The 22,836-nt window shown below is 38.6% G+C and overlaps 2 protein-coding genes across 5 annotated transcripts in view; one reads left to right on the top strand and one right to left on the bottom strand.

Moving 5' to 3' along the window:
• The window catches only part of pappaa (pregnancy-associated plasma protein A, pappalysin 1a), a 98,368-nt gene extending 90,874 nt beyond the window's left edge, over nt 1–7,494 (top strand). For both annotated transcript variants that reach the window (XM_013277442.3, XM_019361040.2), the window contains exon 22: nt 1,547–7,494. In XM_013277442.3, coding sequence (XP_013132896.1) covers nt 1,547–1,651 — 105 coding nt within the window. In that variant the 3' untranslated portion in view covers nt 1,652–7,494. The remainder of the gene's footprint in view (nt 1–1,546) is intronic.
• Nucleotides 7,495–11,429: 3,935 nt separating this feature from the next.
• The window catches only part of astn2 (astrotactin 2), a 292,012-nt gene continuing 280,605 nt past the window's right edge, over nt 11,430–22,836 (bottom strand). For all 3 annotated transcript variants that reach the window (XM_025909010.1, XM_005459486.3, XM_003454979.4), the window contains exons 21-23: nt 17,828–17,928; nt 16,593–16,776; nt 11,430–13,608 (exon numbers count right to left, since the gene is read on the bottom strand). In XM_025909010.1, coding sequence (XP_025764795.1) covers nt 13,371–13,608; nt 16,593–16,776; nt 17,828–17,928 — 523 coding nt within the window. In that variant the 3' untranslated portion in view covers nt 11,430–13,370. The remainder of the gene's footprint in view (nt 13,609–16,592; nt 16,777–17,827; nt 17,929–22,836) is intronic.

The following is a 22,836-nucleotide window of genomic DNA, read 5'->3' as shown; positions in this document are numbered from 1 at the left end:
CAAATGTTTTCAGTTGGTGAAAGATCTGGACTGCAGGCAGGCCAGTTCAGCACCTGGACATTTCTACTATGAAGCCATGTTGTTTGACAGGCCTTGATTAAAAAACATGTCATCCATATGGGAGTAAATATTGCTCTAAAACCTGTATATGCCTTCAATATCAATGCATCTTTGCAGATGTGCAAGCTGCCAGTTTACACATCTCTTATGTTGTGTATCCCATAACATAAGAGATGCAGGCTTTTGAACTGAGCAGTTACATCAAGTGGGATGGTCCTTTTCTTCTTCATGGTCCAGAGCATACAGCATCCATGTTTTCAATAAATAAATACAAGTTTGATTGCTCTGACCAAAGAGCAGCATTGAACTTTGGTTCATTTAAAATGATAATATGGCTTCTTCTTTGAATGGCAGAGCATTAGCCTACATTTGTGAACAGCATGGTGAACTGTGTTCACAAAGGATTTCTGGAAGTGTTCCTGAGCACATGCACTGATAACAGAATCATGCCAGTTTTTAATGCAATGTAACCTGAGGGTCCAAAGATATCCAGATCTTCAGCTTTGTCTATAGCGCACAGAGACTTCTCCATATTCTTTTGATAATATTATTTCTTGTATCTTGATGCATGCTCAATCATCCAGATATGGAAATTTCAAATAGTTGATTCTCATCATCTGGTCATTACGAAGTTATGTGAGTGCCTTCCTGTCCTCCATGCTGATGTTGGATGCTGGGGATGCCCAACTCTTTGTGAATGGTACTAATCGTCTTTGATCAGTAGTTGTGATCAACGGTCATGACAATGGACATATTATGATTATGAAACTGACCTCACAGCCCATTGTTCCTCAGTGGTGCTAGTGTCAGTCATTGTGCAAATGTATTGTTTATAAGGTTGGGGAAACCTGCAGTCAGCTGAGACTGAAGAAGTCACTTAGATGAGTGATGAAACATTCCTCCACTAAAAACGCTACGTCCAGATGAAAAGAATCAACTTTTGGGGATTTTGCATTGTAGTTGATTTTTTTTTTTCTTTTGTTTTGTGTGATTTGGGATCCACTGCCCTTCTATATTTATAAGAAACTCTGCCTGTCTAAGATGCTGTTTTTATATGGAGTCACGTTACTGGCATGCTCCCATTTAACTTAATCAGTTGTAAAATGTTCCTGCAGAAAATGGTACAATGGTTTTCTATCTTCTATTGAAAATAAAACACGGCTTTATGAGATTTGCAAATTATTCCATTTTGGGTTTTTTTTTATTTTTTTACACAGTGTCCATACTCTTTTGGAGCTGGTGTTGTACATTGAGGTTATGAAGAAGCGTTACTATAGTGACATTGTGGATGTAACAGTTTAGCTTCAGGATTAGGTAGGGTTCAGGTTTTGTCTAAGAATATCTGGTCAACTTCAGTTTTGAGGATAAAAAGCATGTGTTTGTGCTTGTGCTTAAATAAACTTGATAAGCATTAAAAAAATGCATAGATGGGCTCTAAAGTTGGTAATTACATATGAATTTAAGTTTCTCATTCTCTCCTACCCAGGTGATTCCATTCCCAATGTCCTGTGACTTACGAGATGAGTGTTCCTGTCGGGATCCCAATGCTGTAGAGAACAGAAAGGATGAGCATGTCCATTCCCTGGGGTGACCAACCTTAGCAAGGACCCTTTGTTCAACAACCTAGGACCCTTTCCCCAACACCACATAGCCAAAGTGGCTGAGGCAGACTCTCCTTCATCCTCTTCTTGGCCTTCGATTTCCTGCACATGCTGCTTAAAAGGCATACCTCTCCATCCATCCATACTGCAACCCCAACCTGCTGAAATGCCTCCATCTCTCCACAACCGAAAGATACAGAAAAGAAGATGGGACTCCATAAAACCTTCATTTTTCAGCTTAAAGGAAAGTAACCCCTGCAATACATTAAATCATTAAAGTACAAATTAAGCAAAGCAAGAAAAAAAACACAAAATAAAATGAATTACATGAAGCAGACATTTTTGAAAAAAATGAGAAAACAAAACAAAACAAAAAAGAACAAAAAAAACCAAACAACAACAACAACAACATAACCAAGCCTAGGTAGCATGCCTTTTGTTGAGTTTTGTGCTGGCTTTAGTGTCTATTTTAGTGACCTTACTCTACAATCAAGTGATTGAACCAAAGGAATATCAAAATGCATACGTCGAGGACAGAATTGATTTTGCCTCCGTGTTTCGGAAATATGAAGGAAGTTAAGACAAATGTTAAAAATAATCTTCACACACTCTGAAAGCTTGTTCAACTTTTTTTTGGAGGGGCTAGAAGTTGGTGCTGATCAGATATTCTATATCTGTGTGTCACTATAAGTAAAGTGTGTTTCTTCACTGGCACATCAGAGGCTTTAGGTTATTTCTATCTTGGTGGGGAATAAGAGAGCCATGTTAATTTGGAAGTCGTAGATTCAACACACTCACAAAGACCCCAAATATAAAGGCGCACACAAACCACAGCTAGCCACAGAAACAGGTTCCGAAGACGATTTAGTAAGTATAGAGCAAAATCCCAAAAGCATAGTGAAAACATTTTAGGGCTTTCACTACTGTCCATCTTCACATAATAACATTTAACTGGGTTAGACAGCTTTGTCTTCCTTGCTGCTTAAAGTACCTCTTTATAGCATTCATTCACACTTGTATGTTTGCTCATAATACATTTTCTCACATTAACATAGATTGCATTAGAACACATGTTGACAACACCACATATAAAATGCACTAAGAACTTTAAAAGAAATCCAGAACCTCAGTTGTCCTTGCCTCTTTCACCCAGTAAACCCCCCCCCCCCCCCAAAAGAAAGAAAAAAGAAAAATACAACATACATTGATCACGACTTAAGGAATGTCATCGATAACACCTCACTTTGGGCTCGCATGATTTTAGTTTCAGTTTCAACTCATCCCTTGCGACGCTTGATAAGAACTTTGTTACCTCAAGCCCCGATTCAAACTGTTTAAACTGAAATTAAAAACATCCCAGTCGCTCTCCGAATGTAGTAAGTGCTTTCCTGTAGTCTGTGGCTTCCTTGAGCACACAGTACTGCACAGCACAGTCACACAGGAGTACCGAGTTGAAGGGGTGGATATAGTCTGTGAGAGAGGGCGTAGGTCAAAGACCATATCTGCCCACCAACACATTGCTTATGTACGCAATCATATACACACGTTCTCTTTCTCTCCCCCTCAGGACTATTGGATGCTGTAGTATTCTAGCTCTGCAGGCAACAAGGTTGTACATGAAAATGACATTTGGATGTATATGTCAACACAACATTTGCAGTCACAACACGATCAAAACTCCCTACGTTTTCTGGCTGTGTCTGCTTTAAGTAATTTTTACTCTTCAGTACAAAGTGCACTTGCTTGTTCTGATCAGCTCTTCTCAGTATTGTGAATCTTGGGTTTTCTGGCCCCATTGTGTTAGATTATGTCAGACTACACGGCTGCTACAATAGCACGGTATCTTATTACTCTTCTATCCAGACACATACACACAAGTTTTATTCTCATGCACATTTGATAATGAAGGCTGCTTAGCATATTGGTCCAACATTTGCTGCTCCTATTTGGCTGAAATCATATTTGTGGCTTGAATATACATTTAATTTCATTGAACTTGGGCCAGTGGCACAGTCCCTGTGACAAACATTAGGCTGCTATAGAATTCCAGATCATTCTCATAAATACGTGGTCCTAAATTGTAGTGTCAGCGCAATAGAACCAATAAAACAAGTCACATATAAACATATAAAACATATAAAAAAAAAGTGAAGGTATTATTTTCCACCAAATATAAAGGAAAAAAAAATCAAGATAACGTGTAAATATTGCTATATGTTCTTGGACAGGAGGGTTTTTTGTCCTTTATCATGCATTTCATTTTAAGAAAATGTCATATTAAATCAGTGTTTGTACTATTGACCTCAGTTACTGCACTTTCTAGCTGTCATGTAAGGGGGGAAAAAGTAAATATTTCAAAAATGTTTAGACGCTGCTATTGTCAAAATGGTGACCTGAATCAAACTGTATGATATTTGGCCATTTGACTCCCTGTGTTGCTATTCTGTTGTTTTGTTTTGTTTTTCCTTTCTTGTATCTGACCTATATGGTCACACATTTTGCATTTGATATTATTAATGAAGTATGGAAGTGTTGTCGTTATGAAACATATATCCCTTTATACATAATCCAATGAAGCCCCAAATCCAAGACAACTGGACAATGTGTACACATCAGTACACATTTAGAAATAGTTATCACATAATTAAGATCTAGTTAGATTAAAATTTTTATTTATCTTTAGTTTCCTTGGTGTTTGTGTAATATGTTATCTAAGGCTGAAGGTGAGCATTGCGCCAGAGAAACCAAGAGATATTGAAGAAGTGTGTAAATGAAGAAATTCCCGTTAACAGGGACTCTTGAAAGACTTTGTAAGGTCATTCTAAAGCCTATATGATCTTTTAAGATTGCATTTAACACTTTATTGAATACCATATAGTCCTGGTAAAAAATGTCTTATATTATATTATCAAATTATATGTAATATTAGTACTCCAGATTCTGCTGCTTTACATAAAACTGTCACCAGTGGGGGGAGACTGACCTACATTCACTACACCATACCAGTAATATGCAGTACTGTGGTTCATCATCTGCCACTGAGGTTACTGGAAAGCCATTCCAGCTGGGATGAATCTGAAACCTGTCATTGGACCCTTTCCTTCACTGTATAAAAAAAGAGTAATCTGTTGTTGCTTCCGCATACTTAGAATCATTTAGAAATATCCTCCTCAGCCATTATGTGCATCATCAGCTGATGTCTGGATACCAAAACAAGTGATTGTTATCACCAAGAAAGTCTACAGAATGTGACTGAATGTCAACTTGAAAAATTATTTTGTTTATATTTGAGAAGGTACCCATAAGCCATAGCTAACCGCGATAGTCATGAGAGAAATTATACAGTCGTGCATTGGATGAGGACGTCACCTCTCTACTGTAGTCATCACACGATCCCTTGCTGTACCTCATGCTTGTAATGTTTGCTGCTTCTATATTTTTGGTATTTTAGCGACATTTTGAGTCTCATAACAATGGTGTAAATAGTAGAACTATTTATTGAGAGTGTTATACTTTTTTAAGTTATATTTAATGTCCATGTAAGTTATTTTTTACATTGTTCCTATAAACCAACATATTATAGGTTGCGAGTCAAAACTGTCATTCTGTCTCTGTTGTCACAGTATATTGTGATCAATGCTGTCAAGCACTGATAAGACATAAACAGTACAATTTAGACCAACAACCACAGAAAGAACTTCTCTCGTTGCTCAATATGTGTAGATGGATATTGCTTGCAAACAGTGATGATTCACCATATTTAAATGTTACTGAGTGCAGTGTATATTTTTTTTCGTCAAAAATAGAATGTAAACGTTTCGTTTTTCTTTGTTTCTCATTTTTTGTAAAACACACACACCGAGGCAGACATGCAACACATTCACACAGACACACACATGCAGTGAGTTTTAACCGTATAATGGCCGAGTACAACTACAAATAATGTAACAAGTAATGTTTTGAGAAACCATTGTAATGCACAAGGAACAGGCAGCTGAGCACAGAAGAACGTTGGCAAATGGCAAAGAAAGGGCTTGAAAATTAAAGGGAAAAATTGGACTGGAGGTCAGTAGGCAGGTGATGGTGAGTGTTCTTGGATGGCAGAAAAGTAGAAGGTGGGTAGGGGTAGAGGTAGGAACGGGTGGACTGCTTTTCCTGGCCTGTCTAGCTATTTGTCCAGGTGTGAAAATGTGTACTCACAGAGGCTGCCCCTAAGCCAGGGGTGGCCAGCCTGACTGGCAACACGCCGAGGCCAGTGAGTCAGAGTTTCTCCTGGGGTTGGCAACCATATCTCTCTGGGACTCCTACCACCCCTCCCACCCCCTTGCTACCTCCACCTCCCCACACCTCGACACACTGCCTCATCTGTCACTGTCAGGTATGCCTGTTCAGGGCAAGCAGGGTCAAGCTTGCCCTGCGAAAATTAGAGAGGATGTTTGCCCAGCTTACAGAGTCTTTTGAAGTTAGGCTCAACAGTTCGCCTCACCTACAGCATATGCTTATCACATAATATGACGTTTATGGCAACATTTTTTGCAAGGCTTTAGTAATCCTCCACATCTCCATCAACAACTGTTTGTTTTTTGCTTTTCATTTAACACCTGGCTTTTTACGTTATGTAAAAAAAAAATGTCGGAAACGTTGTGTCTAACTCATTTAAAGTGCAGTGGAGAGTGCGAGAAAGTGTGTCTAAATACCTAATGTTTTTGCACAAATCTTTGTGGAGAAAAATACTGGTGTGCCATCTCGTAAGAAATTGTCTATGCGTGTTGTAAGACATGAAGTACCTCTCACAGGCCTCTTGTTATAGAATGGTCCCTTATGTCTGTTTCCTAATCCTTCAGTAAATCAATTTAAAAAAAAAGTTGGATTGCCCTTTTCTTCTGAGTTGGACCTACAAAAAAAGTGTATTTGCATAGTATGTGGATATCTAGTGGTATTACTGCAATGTTTCGTACTCAGTTGCTCAACAAATATATTTTAAGATGTAAATAGTAATAATATTATATGATGATTGTATTTGCAAACCATGTACTAACTGTTTGGGAGTAGGTTTCCGATTGATTTTTATCATAACTATTATACAATGAAATGAACCGTGAAATGTTGTGCATTGTGTCAAAGTATCACCTGCAAGACAGAAACAAAACAAACAAAAAAAACAAAAACAAAACAAAAAGGAAAAAAAAAACAACACAAAAAAGTGATGCTTTACCACACCACTTGTCTTCATTTATTTGTTCCTAATGGCTTAATGCTAGTACTGTTGTCAGCTGTCTTAACCATGAATTTATCCAATGTGTCATAAATTATTTGTTTTTTAGATGAATAATATCATAATAATTTCTTAGCAGTCTGTTCAGATTCATCCTCATAATTAAACTTAACATTATTATATATTGAGAAGTTCATTTCACATTTGTCTGAGTTGACTGACACTAATCAACAACAATTTCATTTATCTTCACTTCATACTGTATGTTACTGAGTCTTATCCATATGCTTTTGTGTTTGCTGAGAATTTCACTGACACTGTAAAGGTAGCCATCAAACTCAGTGGGCCCTTGCTCCCTCAGATGACCTCCTCTCACTTTTTTTCTTACACAGTATGCACTTTTCAGGCACATATACAACAGACTGGACTTTTATGTTTCAGCCGATTGTTCTCTCTGTTGTCACAGTTGCAATTATATATTTTTTGGTGCTCTGGTACATTGCAAAACATGTCTGATATGTGCTATATTTTCATAAAAGAGTCATAAAAATGAGTATCATGTTCATTTTGCTGTCATTTATTGTGTAGAAATAAAACACTGGTTAAAGTGAGCATAATGCTGGATGTCTGTGGTCTGTTTTTTTTAAAAAGTTCCAATATTTTTTAATCATTGACAGACAATGCTGCATAGACAAAAAAAAAACCAACCCAAAAACCATACTAAGGTCAGTCACTAGCAGTATCTGTGCAACCTGCGGAAGATGTGGGTCCAGCCTTGTAAGTAGCAAGCAACTTCCTTTTGTCAGTGTGTAAGAAGCTTGAACAATTCAATTCAATTCAATAAAACTTTATTGATCCTGAAGGTTGACCCCGAAGGAAATTGTTTGTTTGTTTGTTTTTTTTGTTTTGTTTTTTTCAATTCAATAAAACTGATCCAAGCTTCAGTATAAAACCTTTTCAAATGCTGTCCATGCTGTTTGCTGTCCCCAAATTGCGAAGAATTTCAGGTCATTACTAGATTAGCTTGCTAGCTCTATGCTATAGGTAACATCAGCTGGAAGCAGCGGGCCCTCATGGGGTTTAAATCCCACTCAACACTGCACCCCGTAAGGGTCCCCAGGTTAGACTGCAATGCAACTCGAGCCTACTTTGGAACATGACAGAGAGACATATAAACAAAGCCATAATGACTTGGATGCCTCTCAGCTTAATACTATGCTACTGTGCCAGCCAACCCAATGCGAGAGGCTGTAGCTCAGGTGGTAGACCAGGTCATCTAGTAATCAGAGGGTTTCTGGTTCAATCCCCACTTTGGTCTCTGATACATCCATCAGAGTATGAATGTCAGAGTGCTTTGAGTGCTCAGAGTAGAAAAGCGCTACATAAGAACCAGTCCATTTACCCATATGGTAAATGTTGGATGAACAGAAGACCAGTGTCTATATTGACCACAAAGCCCCTGGTAGCTCAGTTCTATAATATCAGATAACAGAATAAATAATAAAATAAAGCAACTGAAAACTGTCATCTGGTGGCCATAGCAAAATGGCTCTGGTAAACGAAAGTAGTGTAACTAAACTAGATGATGCCCACCCCAAGCCATGATGCAGAACATATTCACTCTTAGCTCATCACTAAGAGTGGATGTGGATATTGACACAGGAGTGAAGTAACTGTCAGCCATGATCATCACCATCAGTACATGGATGACATCAGGCTGTGTGGCAGGAATTAATGAGATATTGACTCACTGATCCACCTCACAAGGATCTAAATCAAGGATATCAGGATGTCATTCAGACTGGAAAAGCTTTTCTGAAGGTTGCAAAGACTGAGAAGATCATCCAGACTGAAGAGGTGGACTACCTGGAATCCAACAGGCCAACTGAACTATAGTGAATATGCAAGATGGTCAGCCACAGCCAAATGCCTGCAGTAAGAATAAGATCTGAGCTACCAATACCTACATCTAACTGGTGACCCAACTTGCATAATAAGGTGACCACAGGTGGAGGAACTACGACGGAAGACCAAGTTCTTCCATGGACTGTGCCATGGATAGATGCAAGAAGTCGCTGGCATCAAGAAATCCTACCAGTGGCTAGAAAAGGCTAACATGAAGGACAACACAGAGGCTCTGACCATGGCAGCACAACAACAGGCCTCACTATCCACCACATAGTAGCAGGATATAAGATGCAAGCTGGGACAGCATACATTGAGACGCACAACCTTGTGGTTGGAATAGTGTACCGAAACATCTTTAGATTATCTCATCTACTTCTAATCCAGCATTTGGGAGACACCAACGAAGTTGTTGAGAACAACAGGGCTAATCCCAGTTAGCCCAAGTTTTTGGCAAACATGCAGCTTCTTAGCCAACTAACTAGAAAATGGTGGTTGACAAGGGACAGACATGGCAATTCCAGCAGATAGCAACAACAGAAAGAAGGAGCGTGAGACGCCCCTAGGGAAACACTCGGGGGAAGGAACAAATGGAGCGGATTTGGAAGGTAAAGCATAAAGGGGTCCCTGTGGTAATAGGAGTATGAGGGACTGTGACCCCAAAGCTGGAAGTGTGGCTCCAGCAGATTCCAGACACAAAATTAGAGGTCTCTATGCAGAAGAGTGAAGTCCTAGGAACAATTAAGATACTGCGCAGAAATTTAGAAGAGGACCTAAGCTTGAGGAATGCACACAATGGAAGACTTTTTATATATAACTCATTCTTGTTCATTCTTTCATCCTTCATTGATACATTGGCATGGAAATGTGAGTGGTGCTCTTGGCTTTTGAATGACCTTAATGGCCCAGTTTGTGAGAATGAACATCAAACTACTGATTTTTAAAGTGCAGTTAATGTTGCATGACTGGAAAGAAACTGGATCTGAGCGTAAAGGAATAGTTTGTCGAGGGAGGTGGAAAAAGAAAATGCTTCCCAGCAGCTCACATGAAGACCTTCAGTTAATGACATAATTTAGTGTAATTCATAGGGGATAGCTGGTAGTTCAGTGACTGATTTCCCCCTTTCCAACTCAATGTAAATATTTTTCTGCTAGACCATGCAGCAAATTGGGTAAAACTTGAGAAATAACAGGATTGCACTCGATTCTACAATTGCTTACAGCCATTTTCATCAGCGCCTCATTTTCCTTTCATGCTAATTAATTGTGATCCAGTTATTGCTCCGATATTGTGCAACTTCATTGTAGTGGTTTGCATACCATGGGCTTCTCTCCTGTGAGGTCCGTGTCAGTTCAAGTCGGGCACATTAGTCATATGAGCCACATTTAATTAGCACCACCACAACTATAAAACACCACATTTTCTGCGTGTTGATACATGCTGGATATTGATAATCAATACTGCTTACTCCTTCAACCTAATTTTAATTAATTAGATGAAATGAAGTACAATGTAAATTCAAACTATTGAAGCCATTGTTCCAATATAATAAAACTGTGCAAAGACAGATGCTTAGAATAAACTGATCATCTTTTTTTCTTTTTTTTTGCAGAATTTTTCTGATTCAGTAGCCTGCCAGCATCGGCGACCTTACTTTACATAATGTTACATCTAACATTATTTTAACAGGTGGTGCTTCCCACATAATTGACTATAGGGAAACCTGGTTGAATCCAAGTGATGTAAATTCCATCATCCACAGGTGAAAACCAGGCAATACATCAACATACATACATCCTTGAGGCCGACTTCAAGTGGATGTGAAACAAGTATAGCTGACATTAATAGTCATCCATGGTGTCTGCAGCAGTCATAATCACTACTCCAGTTTATCATGTCAGCATGCTAACTTTTGTGAAATACCACAAAACATAAAATAAGTGGAAGGTGCTTTAGCTGTGGAGGTAACAGGTCATAAAACAAGGAATACTGAGTGATGTCAGTGCCCATATGATGGATGATGGATCCATGGCTTTTAAATGTTTGAACATTCTTTGCAATTCTTCAAATAGTTCTTGAGATATGACACTCAAAACATCCAATATCAAGCTTTTGGATGATCTAGAGGAAAACTACTGTGGATCATTAGTCACTGGCTTTGAAGATTTTTGGAGACCATTACGTACAATTTCATGGTGATCCTTCAAACACATGTTGAGATACTTTATTTTGGGCAGAAAAATGCAGGTCTACACATAAACTAACACTTTGAAAAGTCTCATATCCTATCATGTGGAAGAATATTACCCCATAGGTAAATGCATATGGATATAATGAGTAAGTTCAGATATTTCAAAAGATGCAGTACTTTCCAACAACCGTCATCAGTTGTGAATGTTTTAACACAAAAAACTACAAATTTTATACTTACCACTGAAAAAATGATTTCATGAACACTATAGGTTTTAGATATGGGTTAACACGTTTTCTTCTGAAAAACTGAGCAATATTAAACAAGGAAGTGTGAGCGTATCAAATCTGAAAGTACTCAACAGGCTTTTAAGTTCAAAAGTTGTGACAATTATCCAATCACTCACAGTAATAACTTTGCGAGCGTTATTGTGTTGGAAAGACACATCAAAGTCCTCTTGTCTCTCTCTGGTTTTTTTTTAATGGATTGGATTAGTTACCAGAAACTGACGTTAACTGAAAAGTATGCGCTTCCAAAGAAAAGTATTTTTAATTACAACAGTACAATCGCACACCAGGTGGAAAATAACTACCAGGTGGGAAATAACCAATAAAATGAAAATGGGGAAAGCGTTACAAAAAAAAAAAAATCAAATACACAAGGAAAACATTTTATTTGCAGATGTGGCGAAAAAATTTGGAATACATGTTTGTTGTGGGTTTTAGCCACTCACGATGACTGAGTAAGTGGTTCAGATCTGTCTGAGACCCACGTTTAAATCTAAATGATTAAGTCTGTTGTAGTGGAAAAACAAAGATCCTCTCATTTTCTACATGTTGTTTTTTTATATTTCACATTCTTCAGAAAAAGACAATCAAAGCCACATAATAATACACATATTTGTTTTTTACAATTGAAAATTTACAATATAATAATTTATTATTACAATTCATACAACATGAGATGAACATATTGAAAAGGCATTGTTTATCTTCAGTTAAACAATATCCATGGCTTTGAAGATATGTTATTGGACTGAAAAACAAGAAGATTAAACAGACCACATGTGATTCCTACAATCACTGATTCTTCACATTTCAGTGTACAGTACCTCATGTTTACATGTGGGTCAGCAGTAATTGTCCTGTTTTCTACTGTTGGGAAAATGTTGGTCAGATTTACTGCTTTATTATCACGCTTGCTATATTTATCTGCAAAAACAAAAACATGAAAAATTAATAAATTCTGCTGTGTCGCAGAACTTTTGAAAACCAGTCAACATATTCAGTTTTAGCTTTAGATCTGATTCTCACCACATGGTGAATATAATCTTAGGTCTGTTACTGCTTCTCTTATATGCGTCTCATATATTTCCAATTTGCAGGACTTATGCTACAATGACAAGTTGTGTTTCAGTCACAAGCAATAACTTATCATTAGATTACAAACACATTACATGAACTTGCAAAAGTCTAGATATAAGATTCGATTTCATCCACCACCCCAGTATCAGAATTCTTTATACTAATACTAATACTCTTATATTACTTAAGTAATATAACATGGCTATAGGTACTGCAGTTCGAGAAAGTCATACAAGAAAATGATTCATTCATTTCAGCAATAAAATTAAAGCTAACTCAAAAGTCTGGATATAATGTTTGAATGCCACCTACTCCGTCTTGCATAATAATTTCACTAGGCAAATATCAATCCTGTTACCACAAGTCCTTGCTGTTTCAAGTGAATCAATCGAAGGTCATGTAAGTCAAACTACACGCTGTCTCACTTACCGATGTTAAATTCCTGAAGCAAAGTGTAGTTATTCTTCTTAATTAATGTGAACTTAAAAACAAGCAAGTGATTTTGGCTTTAACACAGTTCAGTCCTCTGAATGAAGGTAGTAAAGGCAAATAAGTTATACTATGGATATTTCCTTTTTTTCCTCTCTTTCTTTTAAGTGTACCAGGAAAGCTTCAAAGCACCAAAAAGGAACTATGATTTTACATTCAAAGTATTTAAGCCAACCAGTTTTCTTTTGTCTGAATAATATTTTACATGTTCACTCTGCAGTCTCTCATTGATATGTGCAATCACTGGCATCACTGGAGAAATATGTCAGTTCTTGGGATTTTTTTTTCTGGGACAATCTTCTTTCTCATAATAAAAGTAGGCCACACAAAAATATTTTTTTCGGTAGCTTTAACACAATGTCCAGTGAATGAAGTCCTGTGAGAGTTTTTTTTTTTCTTTTAGCCTCATCCGGTTTGCAAAATGCAACAGTCGAGTGAGAGGCACCTGCTGCAGAGCGTACTGAAGAGGTACATCAATCAGTGATGTAATTTTGCAAAAAAAAGAAAAAAACAAAAGACGAACTGCTCATTTCGTAACTCCTGTCTCATCGGAGTTTGGTGCTGCTGTATGTGTTACGCTGTACAGAAATGAGCTTTTCCATGCAGGCAGTGCGACTGTCATGTAAAGAGCCATGCCACATATTGGTGGGAGGTCGTGCCTCTTCACTCCGGCAGTAGACATATGCCATGGTGTCGGTGCGGCTCTGGATGTGGGTGCTGCGCAGGAGGGACCGGCAATAGAGGCTAATCTTCTCCACCCTACGTAATATCAGGTTGGCTTTTCTATTAAAGAAGATAAAATCACAAAAATAGGACTTTTATACTTAAATCATTATGTTTTCTTTCAAGTTTGCTGTCCGCAAAACAACTGCAGATTACATGAGATCGCTGGAGCAAAAATTATTTTGGAGAAAAAGGATTCATCTTGGTCACAATCAGAATTGCTGAACAATTTCAAAGATGTATTTCATAATGAATATATACTAGAGCTGTACAGAAAATCAAGGTACAATACATTATATATTTCTGAGGAATATATATCTCATGTATAAATACCTAAGCTTGTCTGGCTGATGTCCATCTTTCTCATCGTAATAATGATGCTTCAGTTCAAGTCATGACCTCAGTGTAAACCACTTTTACCACCTTTATTCAGTACAAAAAACACTGACAACAGTAATTTGCAGCAACATGTTGTTTCATAGGCTCTCTCCCTGACTGTTATATTCACTGGGTAAGCAAGTGGCAAGGCTTTAGCTATCAAGTAGTACTGTAAGATCATGAGGGATGTTTGGTTACTTATTAGAGTCTCTCCAAGTCATATTTTTTGCCTCTAAATTAGACAAAGGTAACAGAAAATACCTTATCTTAAGTCATTATGGTAATGCTGTTGTAATTTTAAAGACCACAGAACAACACTTTTGTACCCATGCCAAATGCATCTCTGACAGAGCGACAGCACATGCTTGTTCTGTTGTTGTATGGCTAGAACTTTTATAGAGCATCAAAGAAAGTCATTCATACAAATGATAAGCAGCTGTTGATGAAAATATCTATAAAATGAATTGGGATTATAAAGGCAATAGATTCATCTAGCAGGCACAAAATGCCCTGGTTTAGAGATACCAGTTTGTTCCATTAAATTTTTAATGGATTAAAAACAAAAGTGGCAAAAAACACATGAATTCAAACAGAAAAAAAAGAATCAGGATTGTGCCTTTATCTGTGTCTCCACATATAAAGTGTCTGCACAAATGTCACCAGAATTCAAAGAACTGCATCTGAGTCTCTCCCGTCCGTCTGATGAGACTGCCAGTCTGGGTCAAAACCAAGGCATGCAATGGCGCATTTTGAGTTCTTGGGTGCTGGTTCTGCTTAACAATACATCAGAGGCAGCTGTCTAGAGTGAGTGAAACAAAGAATTTTGTCTCCAACTTCAGAGTCTGGAGCTGAAGTTTAAGCCATGACTGAACCATATGCCATGTCAGGTCAGCTCAGATTACAAAGGATTTATATATATATATCTATACATCTATATATATATATATGTCGAGAGAGACCTTACAATACATATGTATGTATATATATATATATACATATGCTAAAATGAAAAAGGTCCATACAGAGAAAAACACAATTCCATTTGTTTTGAAAAGCAGTGTCTGCTGAGCATCAACATCTGTCTTTAGTTAAGCAAGGAGTACAGACATCCTTTTCACTTATTCGCTGAAAGGGTGGTGGTGGTGGGGGTGGCATTTTCTCATTTCCCCTAAATTCTTACGTCTGAAACAACAGAATACCAAACACATTATCAAGGCTGACTAGGAAGCACGTGACTCAGGGCATGAAAAACCAAAACAACAAAAACCGAAAAAGGTTGAAAAAGAGAAACTAAATTCATTCAATTATGAAACAAAACAAGAGAACAAAAAGAGAAAGAAGAAAAAACATGCATTTTAAGTTGCGTCTATTGCAACTCCTCAGTTAAGATTTGGCCTTACATTTATACATTTCAAATTAAAAGATTGTTAAGCACTGATTACGAAAGTAGTTTCAGGGCATTCCAGCCGAGGACACTACATAACATTATAAGATGTTTGCGTTCAGAGTAAGAGTAAAAGAAAGCATTAACCATGCACACAATGTACAAATACAACCATTACATGAGGTGCTGTAACAATGGTGGACATGTGGGGGGCCCCTGGGATTCTCAGCTACTGTAGTGCTGACTGTGCTTACGTTTCACTTGGCCATGCTGTTACCTTTTAAAAGGAACCACCAATAGAGTCTGCTTGTAAATTACCACAACGAGGCTCAACCCTGCCAACTTCAGGCAGTAAATAATCTCCACTCACTCCAGCCCTCCACCCCCTTGCAGCTGCCCACACACAAACACGCATAGACAAACACACTATCCAACTACTCCAATCCCTATTCTAAGTCCCAGTGGCTAACCTGTGCCTCCCACCCCCCTTCACCAATCAGAAAGAAGCATAATCTTCTTGCAGACCAAAGTTATTCCCTAATTATTATATTATTTATGGCTTGAAAGGAGTACTTTCAGACGGTGGGGGGTGGATTAACCAAAACATTGTGCTGTAACTTAAGATCACATGTTACTAAAATCAGTGCCGGGCCAACTGCCTTCTCAGACTTAACATGTATCAATGTTTTGTTTTACGTATTTCAAACATTTTGTTTATACTTCCTCTTTTTCTGTTTTGTTGGTTTATACGCTTCTGTTTTCATTTCACCATACAGTCGCACTGTCTGTTCTAACTATCAGTAGGGGTGACCCTTTTAAACAGGGTCATGGGTGACAGGATGTCGGTGCAGTATATTGCAGACACAGATGAGCTTTTTATGAGAAAAAGAGGAAACGGTGCTGGAAGTTGAGCAGGGTCTTAGCTGAATATCACGTTTAGTGTTTAGCTTGGCTGTCAAACACTGTTTTGGCATCACCATGGTGATGTAAGGAGCAACTGTAACCCCAAAGTTTTTATGGTGACCTTGCCCACTGGCTTTCCAGTAGAAGCAGTTTGGGAGTCTGTGTGTGTGTGCATGTTGTGCAATGGTGCTCCTGATTGAGTGCGTGTGAGGGGTGAGGTTACTGACAGATTGGAAAAATAATGAGGATTATTTTTCAAGACAATAAAACATCTGTTACACCTAAAAATCCTCAGATAGTTATAAAAAATGCCAATATGTGAAATATCTTTCAAGTCTGCGCAGTTAAAAGCTCTGGTTTCACATTCAAATCTTCTCACCTGGGGCCTAGCTCATCCTCGCTACGCCAGACAAAGTCTCCGAATTTTTCATAATGAGAATTGTAGTGATGCTGGACTCTGTATAGCAGTGGAGGAGGAATCTCCATCAGCAAATTGTAGGCCATCTGCTGCTCTTTGCCGCTGGTGTAGCCATTATACAAGTTGTACACCTTGTCTGCAGTTTCTGTCGGGAAGAACAGATGAATGAATTAGAGACTGAAAGACAGAGAGGGAAGAAGTGAGGAAAGTAAATAAGAGATTAAAGTTTTGTGGGAACATGTAAGAATACATGCAGAAAACATACAGAATTTTAGACCACAAGGGTCAGATTGATTATCGGCCATCAAAATAATCAAAAGTAAACAAAAAAAAAAGAAGAAAACAAACCAAAAAAACTGCTGTGTATTTTTTTGAAAGGTACGTTATCTACTTCATCCATATTACACATTTATTGGTAGGAATTCTCCATTCAGACTCAAAACTTGTGGAAGAGGTGTTACATAGCATTTGAGGTTTTATTCAGTGGAGTTGTTTGTAATATAAGCACTCTGTCTTTAGATAAATTCTGAGCTCCACCTGGGCTATTACATTTACCTGACCTCCAAAACGCCACTCAGTCCCTTGCAATTTCTAACAGAAGCATTTGCTCTTTTATTTTAACACATACGCGACTGCCTTTCAGATGCCTCTCCTTAATCTGAATTATTTTGGTCATTAGATTACTTGCTCACTTGTTGGATGTACTTGTTTATGCTACTCTTAAGAGACTATGCTAGTCATTACTGAAATGAACATGCGGGATAGTGTTCATGAATTTGTGCATTTTTAGTAGCAGCTGCCCACCCACAGAACTTTCCACCCCCGTTGGTGCATTTTTTTGTGATTACAGCCTCACTCTAATTTGTCCCACCGAGTAAATCTGGCCCTACCTCCTAAAACACTCTCCTTCCCATATTTTGGATTCTTGAATACTTTGTTTGACAAACTCTGTCTGATATAATTAGAAAATTGAATTGACATTACAAATTGGTAGAGTTTCCCTTTACATTTTGCTAATCATAGTGTACAATCTCGCATGTGCACATTGCATAGGTTACAGCACAGTATACAAAGTGGTGGATAAGTAGCCATTCAGGTAAACTGTGGTTACATGAAAGGGATGCAAGGAAAAAAGCAATATTAAATAAAGATGAATACAATAAAGCAGAGTCCGAAAAAATGATGGGTGAGAGTACCTTCTGCTCGCGTGTCATCCACCACTGGACAAGATGTCCGTACTGAGACGAAGCTTGATTCAGAGTAACTACCTCGGCTATCCACTGCATAGAGAGTAAACCTGAAAGTGACAAAAAATAACACAAGTAAATACATCATTTCTCTGTCATTTATAAGGTAAAATAAAAACTGAAACAGGTAAGGTACAAGTGAGCAAAGGCACTCAATACTGATTTAAAGTCATATGTATGTCCTGTCACCAAAGAAAATAAATTGTAATTTGCAGTGTTAATTTCAGAGAGTGAAAAAGAATGTACACAAAAGAAGAAATTCTCTTTAAAAAGTATTGCAACTCATTGTCAGCTACAATTTACCCTCAAGGAAAAAAAATCTAAATTCCCTGTCCAGTTGGCATGTGGTTTCAGGAGGTTGTTGGCAGTTGAGAGATTCAATAAATTACCTGGTTAGCAATTAACTGATGGACACAGGTGTGGCAGACTGATGGGAAAACAGAAATTAAGAAAGGAAGCAGAACTAACAACAATAAAAGAAGGTGAGTATTTTTTTATAATAAAGCAGGAAATGCAGGGCTCCTGTGGGTCATCAGAGTACCCTTTCTTATTAAGAGGCACCTGGACCATACCCCACCCAATTGACCACATATCAACAGCCTTCTCTTCCTTCTGCACCAGGAGCTGCTTGACTACATACATTGACCTGGCTGAAGCATGTTGAGAGAAGGAAAAACAGCAACAAAGCTGACCACCTTGGGGAAGTTGGGAAAGGGCTGCGCTAGGGCAGCTAATATGCATAAATTCAGCCTGTACAGGCAGATCTTTGATGGACATCCAGACTTTTGGGCCCATCTAATGACAGGAGCAAGGTTGTCCAAACCTTCCTCCACGCAAGGTAGCACCCGCAAATAAGTGGCTACGCTTAAGGAACTAACACATCTTTCAGTTTTGGAAAGAGCGAAGGCTTGTAACTGTGAAAACACCGGCAAGGTGAGAGACCTGTGAGAAACCTTTTTGGCAGAGAGTAGGTTGAGCAATACGATGAAATTGTTGACAGAGAAAATAGTTGTGTTACCTTCTGAGTTTGGAATAACAGCTACAAAGTCACCAGAAATGTGGAACCACATCCACAAAGGAATAGGAGGGAAAGACATAGAGCAAGCCTACAGGATGATGATTGAGCAGGCTAAACAGAAAGCAATAAAATCTCTCACATCCCTTTTCATTTCTATTATCAGTCTAATGTTGTTATCAGACCAATAACACTCTGTGAAACGCCACCTTATTGTGGTGTTATTATTTGTGTGTCCCAGAGATCCCAGGGACTATGATGTCAGGGGTTTTTGCCCTGGTAAGGTCTCCCGAGGAAAATTGGTCCTGAAGGGCAGACAATGAACTATCCACATGATCCCTATGCAAGATTAAGGAATCAAGGGACCAGTTTACCTTGTCTGAGACAGGGGTACCAGGGGTGCGCCCTGGAGCCATCCTGTCGCTCAACACCCACAGGAGGCATTTGTGTTGAGGCCCAACTGCTGGGGCTGACTCTTGGGAAATGAAACATCATCTCTCTTGTGGGGAAGAAACCTGAGCTAGTGTGCCAAGTTGAGAAATACTGGCTAGACATAGCCTCCCCTGGTGCCTCAATGGAGGCTAAACGACATTGATTCCAAATGACCCATGTTTGGCACCTTAATTGTTGAGGAGGTATGGTTGCAAGGTGGTTGGTGCATTTGTAGTGGTAATCCCAGGACCCAATGATGGACACAGAAGGAAGCTATCAAGATGAAAAAAGGGTCCTCTCAGGTTTGGTTAGCTTGTGGGACTCCAGGAGCAGCTGACTGGTTCTGGGAGGCCCAGAGGAATGAGGCTCTGTCAGTAGTTAAAGTAGAGCATTTTGCAAGGTGTGGGAGGAGTTCAGTGAGGCCATGGAACAAGACTTTCAGTTGGTCTTGAAGCAAGGTGTTCTGGGCATGTCCTACTGGGAGAACAGTAGGAGTCCTTCCAGTAGGAGAGACTGTTCAGGACTCCTACTGGGAGAACAGTAGGAGTCCTTCCAGTAGGAGAGACTGTTCAGGATCCCAGGTCAGCTGAGAGACCTGGGAATGCACTGCTGTTGCCCTGGATGACCCTACAGGAGGTGTCTGATGGGAGGGAAGTCTGGACTTCTCTGATTAGGTTTCTCCTCCTTTGACCTGGCCCCTGATACGTGGTAGAAAATGGAAGGATGAATGGATGGATCTTGGGCTTAAGGAATTCACTGGCTTCAGGCTCTTTATGTGTAATTAACATCAAATTGTCCAGACTGATATCCATGGAAACTAGGGAATTTAAGTCAGTAGAAAATATAAGGGTGCAAACTCATCTTGGAGACACTTTTTGACATCTTTGCACTTTAGATTTGCTTGGCTAAAGTGCACAAAAAGGCATCAGCAAAAGAGAGACCAGTCAAGCCACTATGAACCAAAGTACAGAACTGGAAGACAAAATCTGCCATTCTGCTTTAACTTGATAGATGAGAAAGAGAAAAAGAGCTTCTTCTCTCCCTTGGGTTCCATAATAAAAACTTGCTAGAGAGTAATCTTTAAATGAGTGCCTTGCCCACTCAGCTGAAGCTCACTCTTGTGTCTTACCAGTCAGGTAATTCAGTGCTGTTATTGCTTATTCTGTGGTATAAGAGAAAGGATTTGGTAAAAACAAGGGGAGAACAGTTTACTGGGCAAGAGGGTCTCTAACACATTTTTCATTCTAGATTTTTGGATTATGAATAGATAAGTGCATTCTAAATGCAATGTCCACTGGCCTGTCGGCAGTAGCTTGGGCTGATTAGCTGCTACACTCATTCTAAGTCAAACCCTAGAGTGAATCAGATCCTTCTGAGTCATTCATGGCTAGAATCAGTAATGGCCTGCACCATAGGAAGACTCTGATGCAGGAATTGGACAGAACTTACAGTAAAAATAAATAAATAAACTCCAGCAATGCAAATCTCACAGGAATCAGTCAAAAGCAGAAGACAAAACCTGGGAGGACAACATACATCAAAGAATCACTGGCAAAAATACTGCCCTGTTAAAATTACACCCCATTATAAAGAAGCTTGCAAAACTATCTTCAGCACTACTGTCACTACCGTTAGCAGCAATAATGTTAAGAAATTATTTTCTGTATGATTTTATCAGTCTCTCACATTGTTGTGGAGGACCTTTGACCTAGTCTTCTTTACAAGACTGTTTTAGTTTATTGAGGTTTTGGGCATTGTTTTATGCACAGAGCAATTCCAGCATTGCACACCCCAAATTCAATCAGAGCGAAAGTCTAATTAGAATAACAGTAAAAGAAATGTGCTTGTGCAGGGTAAATAATGTTGGTGTTTACTGTAATCACATATTATGGACAAAGTTCTCATTCTATTAGACTACATAAATAATATCCAGTTATGTGTCAGATTGATTTTCAAAGAAAGGAATCAAAAGCAATTAAAAGAATAATATTTTTAAACATTGTTTTCTTTGCCAGTGGGAAAGTTTTAAGAAAGTGAATTAAGTACTGAGAAATATTTAGAAGTACTTATAAAATTAACTTTATGCTTTCAGAAGTACTTTCACTGTTACCACTGTAGAGACAACAGAATGGCAAAAAGGGAAACCACATAACAGAAACAAAATAAATGACTTAGATGGAATTCAAATGTTAAAAACATTTTGACACACATGAAAAATAAAGTATTAAATTAAACTATTACTAATTTAATAAAAGTTGCATTTTTCCCTAAAGCCATTTGGATTTGTTTCATGCACTGTGTTTTGAGATCTGTTCCCTTGCTGTCAAATGACTGCTTTGTTTGTAACATGACCTGTTTGGACATTGCTCACATAGTTTGTCTGGTCTTGTTATTCAGCAGGGTGGATGTGGTATTCCCCAAGAACCTCACTAAAGACGCACAGACCTCACTGGCTCCTCTGCCCAGCAAAACAATGCCAGCATGTAAGAGTCACATAGTTTAAATTATGTGGCCGCATAACGTGCAGATGGCTATAGTAACATAGGGGAGAATGACAAAGCAAAATGCAGTTTGGTAAGCGTGTTGGGAATAAAGATCTGATATTACAAGTTTCTTCTTTTTCTTTTTTTTTAATTGCTTAAATGGTTGGATCAGTGCAAATTTTTCACCCTGCACAATTTCACAGCAATTGCGAGATTCTTATGTACATTTAAAAACCCATTTAAGTCAAAAGATTAAGCCTCTCAGTGGCTCGGCTGTGGAGAAGGACTGCATTACAGACAGATTGTAAAGAAAATATATAAGAAATTTTAAAAAAGACATTAAGACCGTCTTGCACAACAACAATACACGGAGGTATTTAAGTTCTTAATGGGTCTCATTCATACAATTGTAGAAGTAGAACTATGGATATAGTGTCTAAACCCCAAAATGGCACTAAGTGATAATAAAGTTCACATAGGAGAAAGAAGCAAATGGCCAGCGTCTGGCCTGCCACAAAAATGTCAAATCATCAAGTAAGAGAACTGGCAAGATATGCAAAACCACCAACACTATCTCCCCCTTACCCCAAGAGGCACTTTCCTTTGTCTCTTTGCTTTTCTCTCCACATTGCTTGCATATAGCTCAGCTCTGTTTATCCCCTATCTCTAATTCAGTGTCTCTCACATCTATTCCAAGCCTGTCTGGCTGCACATGGCTTCTTTGGAAGGGGCTTGGTTTTGTCCATGTGCCATAGTTTTGAAAGCTCAGCACACAATGAACTGGACAAATGGCAGATTAATGTTTGAGTAAATTAACAATGTTGCCATTAAAGTAACTATTGTCCTCTAATTTAATGAGACAGTGGAGAGATGGGTGAACAAGAGATGACAAGACAGAAATCTCAGACACAGCGCAAGGGAGAAGGAGTGAGGGAAAGTGATAGTGAGAGAGGATCAATTAGGGCAGTATTTTTGGCACGCCGAAAGAAGCTAGGGCAGTAGGGAAAGCCTTTTCCATTACATCAACA

This window comes from Oreochromis niloticus, linkage group LG7, assembly GCF_001858045.2.
Source record: "Oreochromis niloticus isolate F11D_XX linkage group LG7, O_niloticus_UMD_NMBU, whole genome shotgun sequence".
Classification (NCBI taxonomy): domain Eukaryota; kingdom Metazoa; phylum Chordata; class Actinopteri; order Cichliformes; family Cichlidae; genus Oreochromis; species Oreochromis niloticus.
Note: the sequence above shows the minus strand (reverse complement) of the source record. Positions and strands in the feature narration are given on the sequence as shown.